Raw genomic sequence first — 7,682 nt, forward strand, 5'->3', positions numbered from 1 at the left:
TAATATATATATTGTTTCATTTCTTTGCATAAAAATGCCTTTACCATCAAATAAAACCATCATTCAGGAAGCGAGAGTGACGTGTCGACGCATTGCGTGTCTGACGCAGGGCTTTTACGTCACGCACTCGCTTCTTTAGCTCTTAGCTAACGGCTAGCTGCCGGTCATCAACATGAAGCTCATATCCTGATATCAAGCAGAAATTAAGGAACCGACAGGGCTGAATGGGATAGACGGCAGGCCTTTACCTGGAGGTCAGAGGTTTGTCGTACTTACACTGAGATATAATAGATTTAAAAGACTAATCTAAATCTCTTTAAAGCTAAATTAACGTTAGCTGCTTCACATCACCGACACAAACAAAACATTTCTGCATATTCGAATCTGTAGTGCAATAAACGGGAATGTGTTGCTTGTTTGATTGTGTTTATGATGAGATATATTAGCTTTCAGGAAAATATAGAGACTTATATATTTAAATGTATATCTTACTAGCCATAGATTTCAATACATGCAAAGTTATTTAAACTCGAACAGGTGCACAATTTGTCCTAGTTTAAATCTCGACAGTTATCTCTAGGGCTTTTTGCTGGAGCTGGTTTAAGGCTTCAGTGATGGATAGGGAGCTCGCTGTTTCGAGAAAGCCTCAGTGTTTTATTAAAACAACTGAGACATGCATCTTTGCTCCTCCAGCCACATGAACAAGATGCCTCAGAGCGTCCTCAAGAGCAGTCATTACATTGAGCTGGGCAGCTATCAGTACTGGCCCGTGCTTGTGCCCAGAGGAATCCGATTATACACATATGAACAGATCCCAGTGTTTCTGAAGGAGAATCCCTACATCACAGATGGATACAGGGCACACCTGCCTTCCAAACTGTGCCTCAAAAGGTGCGTTTCTTACTCTTTTGAGAGGTTAGATGTGATCCCGTTTGTTTACACATCATTTCTCAAATCCTACAGCATATTCATTCTTTCCAATGAGACGGTGAACATCTGGAGTCATCTGCTTGGGTTCCTGCTGTTCTTCTCGCTGGGAGTGAATGACATGGCCTCAGTCCTGCCGTCTGCAGGGGCGTCACGAGAGGACTACGTCATTTATTCAATCGGACTGTTTTGTTTTCAGGTAATGCATTAAATGTGCGGTAGGGAATTTTACCTATACAAATAAGCATTGCATATTAATGAATGGGTTTTTGTTTTTTATTCTGTGGTCAGGTTTGCATGCAGTGCTCTGTGGGCTATCACTTGTTCTGTTGTCATCGCTCGGAGAAGACGTGTCGCCGCTGGCTTGCTCTGGACTATGCTGGAATATCTGTGGGGATTTTGGGATGTTATGTGCCTGGAGTCTTCTATGCCTTCTACTGCAACGGTGTACGACAGATGTGTTAACAGCTTTATTTGATTGTATTTGCACTTTTTATTTGAGTGTTTTATTGCATGTATTAAATAAAAAAGAAATTTTATTTATTTCAAGTTTGTTTTTATGTTCTTTAAAGAGACCAAGGTTGCATTTATTTGATAAACAAAGCAGTAAAAACAGTAATATTGTGTATTATTACTATTTAAAATAACTGTTTTCGATGAGAATATATCTTAAAACAGAATTTATTCCTGTGATTTAAAGTTGAATTTTGAGCATCATTACTCCAGTCTCCAGTGTCACATGATCCTTCAGAAATCATTCTGATATACTGATTTGATAATCAAGAAACTTTTTTTTTTTGTGTGGAAACTGATACACTGGTAAAGATTTAGTTTTAAACAATAAAGAAATTAAAACTTTATTCTGAGAGGATGCATTAATGTGACCATCAAGGAATACTTAAGTTTTTAATAATAATTGAGCAGCAAATCAGCGTAGAATGGTTTCTGAAGATCATGTGACACTGAAGACTGGAGGAATGATGCTGAAAATACAGCTTTGATCACAGGAATTACATTTAAAAATATTAAAAGAAAACAGTGATTTTAAGTTGTTGTAACATTCAGAATATTACTGCTTTTACTGTATTTTCAGTAAAAGCAGTAATGCGGATGTAGTAACACATGACATTTGTTTCAGTTTTGGAGGCAGGTGTACCTGCTGACGGTGCTGGCTCTCATCTTGGCTGTGTTTGCAGCTCAGATCCATCCGCTCTACCTCACACAGCAGTGGAAGAAACTGCGCTCTGTCATGTTCTGCTCTGTGGCCGGATACGGCATCATCCCAGCCTGCCACTGGGTCTGGATCAATGGAGGATTCCACTCTGAAATCGTAAAGGTGATGTATATCGGCTTGTGGCATCAGCAGTAATGGGAGACACTGTGAGGAGGGAAATATCAATACATCACTTCTACCAGTTAAGGTTGTGTTATTATTAATAACGAACATTTTATATCTTTGCAGGTGTTTTTTCCTCGAGTCATGATCATGTATTTGATTGCCGCCTCAGCATTCCTTTTCTACGTCAGTAAAATCCCAGAGCGATACTTTCCAGGTTAACGCTCTATACTAAATTGCTATATTTTATTAAAAGAAATGTCCACCCCAAAAACAAAAATTTGTTGAAATGTCAGGCCATCCAAGATGTAGATGAGTTTGTTTCTCCATCGGATTTGGAGAAATGTAGCATTACATCACTTGCTGAGCATCGGATCCGCTGCAGTGAATGGGTGCCGTCAGAATGAGAGTCCAAACAGCTGATAAAAACATCACAACAATCAACACCACTCCAATCCATTAATGAATATCTAGAGAAACTAAAAGCTGTGTTTGTAAGAAACAAATCCATTATTAAGGCGTTTTAACTGCATATGTATCTCCTGATTCAGATGCAGTATTATGAATAGAGGATTTGTATTTTAGACAGAAGCAATGATAAGAAGTTAAAAGCGTCTCTTGATGGTTTTTTTTGTGGATTACTGTGATTGTTTTTATCAGCTGTTTGGACTTTCATTCTGACGGCACCCATTCACTGCAGAGCATCCATTGCTGAGCAAGTGATGAAATGCTACATTTCTCCAAATCTGATGAAGAAACAATCTCATCTAGATCTTGTAGGGGAGAACAACTATTATTAAAAAAAATAATAAAATGAACCCTTCTTTTCAACTATCATATAAAACAAAAAAGAAAGAAAACTCTTAAATGCTGATGCTAGATTTTAAGTTAATTAAAAACCATCAAATCCAGATCAGCAGTCTAATTCTGGTTACATGGTTTGCATTTTTTTAATGATTCATTTTGAATAATCTAATCAAATCAAATTAAATTGTGACCAAATTAGTCAAGAATCACATTGATAAATTGCCAGAACAAGTATTTACCCATATTTTACTGTCTGTCCTCACAGGCCAGCTGAACTATCTTGGAGCCAGTCATCAGCTCTGGCACGTTCTGGTGGTGGTCATGTTCTACTGGTGGCACCAGACCGCTGTCTACGTCATGACATACAGACACAGTCAGCCCTGCACAGACTACAGCACTCATGGTTAAACATGGTCATAAAATCATCTGAGCCATTTATGTTCAACGAATTCATTTGGCATTATTTTAAGTTGTGTTAAATAGAGTCAAACAATGACACTTTACCTCTCATTTGCCTTTGATCACCCTACTGTAGGGTTACGTGCAATGAAAATCATGTTTCCTCATATGTTTCATACATATTCTTTGCTGGATATTAAGAGTCTTTGTCTGTTACTTTATGTATTATGTTTTCTACTGAGCCTTTTTCCCATTGTATCATTGGGGTTGTGAAACAATACATGCTGTTAATATGCCTCCTTCTGGAATGTCCTTAATTGAAATGCGCTTAACTATCACTGTTCTATTACTGATGAATTATATGGGAGAGGATAATACTGTAATTTAGTGAATCTTTTTTTTATTTTATTTTTTTTATGTAAAAGGAGCTGGTTTGATGTATTAAACAAATTTGAGTTCATATATAAAGCAGCACTGGGAGCTGGGCATTTAAATGACCAAGAAACCTTACTTCAGTACTTTGTGCGAACAATGGGTCAAAATCACAATAGTTGCACTAAATTGCTAACGAACATATATCATGTTACTGTTTCTCATCATTTTTGAACTAATGTTGATGATTTGATTTTCTCTATTTGATTATTTGGAATGATTTAAACTGCCTGAAATAATATCTATCGGAATGGTGAAACTGAATAAAAACAAAATCTTGTTTGTACCTGTTGTGTGTATAGTCTTCTAAAGTATTTAAATTCGTCAAGGTCACTTCCAGCTGTTATTTCCGGGTTTTCTTGTTAATTTGAAGATATTTTGTTGCCTCTGTAATTTCAGTTTCCTTATTTAGTGAACAAAATGTTTAATGAATGAAAACGTTATTGAGTCATGGCGCGCTCCTATTCCGTGCATGTGTGCACGTTTTTATAAAATAATATTTAAAACACTCAAGATATAAGCATATTTCCAGTACTATTAATTTGTGTGTGTGTGTGTGTGTGTGTGTGTGTGTGTGTGTGTGTGTGTGTGTGTGTATAACGTTTTGTATCGTAAATCAAAACTTAAATTCACTCCAAATGTTCAGTCGTTGAACGATTCAGTCGAACTCGTGAAAGAATCGGTTCAAAAGACTCGAATCCTACAGAACGACTCCGACTTCCCTGTGCAATTGAATATCAGAACTGTATTCAGCATACTGTATTTTACAAGTTATTGCTTAAACATCGTAATCCTTCAGGATAATGAGTGTTTTTCTGTATCCCATGTTAAACTTGACCTTGTTCCATGGCCTGTCTTTACTCCTTTTATAATGCCAAATGTCTTTCCTTATGGATTTTTGACGACATAAAACAACTGAATTGTCTTAATCCTACTCTGAAATCTGTTTTAATCCAACTGTTTGTTCTACTCTAGTGGCATTAGGGATTTCCCAGGGCATTATTCATTTCCTGCCTGAAGACTAACTGACAAGAAAGAAAGGTTTAGAGGTTTTCTTTTCCTTAAGTAAGAACTGCTGTAATTATGAACAGTAATTAAGATGATCTGCCAGTTTTCATTTCTGCATACTGTTTTCACACATGCTCATGTTAATTTGGACATGAATTTCAATAAAAACCCAAACCAGTGTATGTAAAATGAGTTTTCATTGCATAAATAGTTATTTACTGCTCATAATATTTCGCTTTGCTTCATTACCAAGAGTAATATTAGCACATTATCAAGCTGTTTCACATGAAAACAATTTTCCCTCATACAAAATCATACTTCAGCGCCTCCAACACTTCACAGTCTGTGGTTGTGACCTCACAGTTGCTCCATGGCACATTAAAACACGTTTCAATCTTATCAGTGGTCTGTATTGGTGAAAGGGCCGGAGAATCTTTTGTGGGTTTTAGCAGCATCTGCAAACATCACTTCCTCATCACAATCTGCACGGTCTTGGATGATTAGATATGAATAATCTCCAAATGAGGATGAAAGTCTAATTTATGCAGTAGAATTATGACCAAACGTCATCCCAATTCTGGTTTTATATACTTATGAGTGAGTGACAAAGCAAAATGAGCAGAATGCAAAATGATATATATATTCTTCATTAACTGTCAGCTACGCTATTCACTATGTAAACATATGTAATAAATGTAGTTCCTGATCCTAAAAATATTTTGTGTTATAATATGGTTATTCTAAAATCAAGTATACAAGTTATCTTTGATAAGAAAAAAAAAACATAAAAATAATCAAGCTAGCTCAAGAATACATTTCATAAAGCAATTCCGATTTATCATTAGTATTGTAATTGTAATCAAAATGATATTTGGATATTCTTTCAGATTATAGCACTTCAGCGGTGATGAGTTCTTCATTTCCCATCTTCACCACAGATCTCCAGCAGGGTTTGAAAAAAAAAACTCCTGATGTTTCAGACTACGATAAAATTATAAAAAGTGTCTTGTTACAATAACATTGAGCAGGAAACAATTATGAACAAAGCCTTAGAATCTAGATTTTCAAGTTCCCCAGTTTTTCTCTCCTGCCTCGTACAAGATCTGCACAGTGGGGGAAATAGAAGATGATGTTTTGAAAAATTTGGTTGAGAATGCCAAACTATAAGAACAAAAATACAATGGAAGTCAATGGAATTCCTCGTTCATGATCTGCAGAAGAAATGCAGAGTTCTGTCATGAAACTCTAGATGGCGCAATCCGCTAGGTTATAACTTAAATCTTATATAATCACATAATTATTCACATGGCACAGCTGATTGGTTTCTTTTCACATCACTAGCCAATGAGCTTGCTTCTCTACATTTAGATACCTGGCTAGTGTTCACTGTACATGGCCATATTACCATGCTAAACTCTTCAAGAGTTTCCAGGACAGAAATAAACTCATAGAGCTTTGGAACCACATGATGGTGAATAAATGATAAAAGACTTAGAATAACTGAAGTTGTTTAGATTTTTCATTCAATTTTTTTTAACAGAGTTTGGTATATGTATGGGTTTGAGTTCTTTAACCAGATATTAATTAGATTGAACATAAATGTAAATGATATGCTTTATGTTCTTTAGTTACATACTTTTAACACATTAATGAAACTTGGCCAAAATGGAGGATTAAATCCCTATGTGATAAATATGGTGAGGAATGAGTTAAGATGTGGCTTCTATATTTGGCCTTTTCCCCCTCATGTGATAAAAAAAAAAAAATCTACCTTAAATATATGTTTTTAGCTTATAAATTATATTTTCAGCATTATAGCTTAATTATTACTACTAGGTCTAAATACAATTTTACTTTCCTTCAGCACACTGTATGCATATTTATTTTATTAATAAAATATTAATATTTTGAGCTCATATTCCAAGTACATGACTCAAGTGGAGTTCAGATCATTAGACCTGGTTTTAATGGACTGCAGTTTGACATTTGACATACATATATAATTGATCTAAGAGTTTAATAAGGTGTGGGAGCTTGATGCCAAAATGAGCAAGAAACCTCATATTCGGATAAAAGGCCAAATTAAACAACGTTTCATAATTTCCATGTGCAAATAAAGAAGTTGACTGATTGTATTATTAACTTTGGTTCTTCAGCCAGGACTAGCAGCTGTTAGCACATTCATAAAACTATAATATCAAACATCAAACATAAATATGTTTATATATGGGCTATTTAATGATCATTTGTGACCTGGTGAGAAAAACAAACAAACAAACATTTATGTAAAGAATCTTTTCCTGAAAAGTACAAACAGTCTGAGGAATTTGATTCATATTCATCCATAAAATGAAAACACATAATGCATTTCACTAGTCCTTTTCTGTTCAAATTAGTTGTGGAAGTCTTCCTAAGTATATAAAATCAGAAGAAAGAAAACAGCCAACTCTGGGATCTTTCCAAACCCCAGAACAACACTTCCCAGAGACAGATGTTAGCAAATTACATGAAGCTCATTAAAAGATGTCTCCAAAGTCAGTGTTTTCCATGTGACGTGTAAAGAGCAGAGAAAAGATACAGATGAGAAGAAAGAAATATGACCGTCCCACACAGAACAAACAACAACAGGTTATCAACAGGTGCCATCTGCATCTTTACTTCAGGACCAAGAGCAGACATGGAGAGTGGGACAACTGATAAGGGATATACACAGGAAATGACACGGTTGCATGACAGCTGGAACACAGCAGCGTCCAAACAATCTGTTTCTGCA

The 7,682-nt window shown here is 35.7% G+C and overlaps 1 protein-coding gene across 2 annotated transcripts; it reads left to right on the plus strand.

The window, feature by feature from the left end:
- Positions 1-85: 85 nt before the first annotated feature.
- LOC128021413 (progestin and adipoQ receptor family member 3-like) lies at positions 86-4,187 on the plus strand. 2 transcript variants are annotated; one of them, XM_052608543.1, is made up of 7 exons: positions 86-254; positions 694-891; positions 964-1,126; positions 1,219-1,374; positions 2,066-2,263; positions 2,390-2,480; positions 3,336-4,187. In XM_052608543.1, the coding sequence occupies exons 2-7, from the start codon at positions 698-700 to the stop codon at positions 3,476-3,478; spliced, it is 945 nt and encodes a 314-aa protein (XP_052464503.1). In that variant the 5' UTR covers positions 86-254; positions 694-697; the 3' UTR covers positions 3,479-4,187. The 2 variants fall into 2 exon arrangements, with proteins under 2 accessions (XP_052464503.1, XP_052464502.1); XM_052608542.1 differs by having other exon boundaries at positions 93-261.
- The last annotated feature ends 3,495 nt before the right edge of the window (positions 4,188-7,682 follow it).

Source organism: Carassius gibelio, chromosome A10 (genome assembly GCF_023724105.1).
Source record: "Carassius gibelio isolate Cgi1373 ecotype wild population from Czech Republic chromosome A10, carGib1.2-hapl.c, whole genome shotgun sequence".
Classification (NCBI taxonomy): domain Eukaryota; kingdom Metazoa; phylum Chordata; class Actinopteri; order Cypriniformes; family Cyprinidae; genus Carassius; species Carassius gibelio.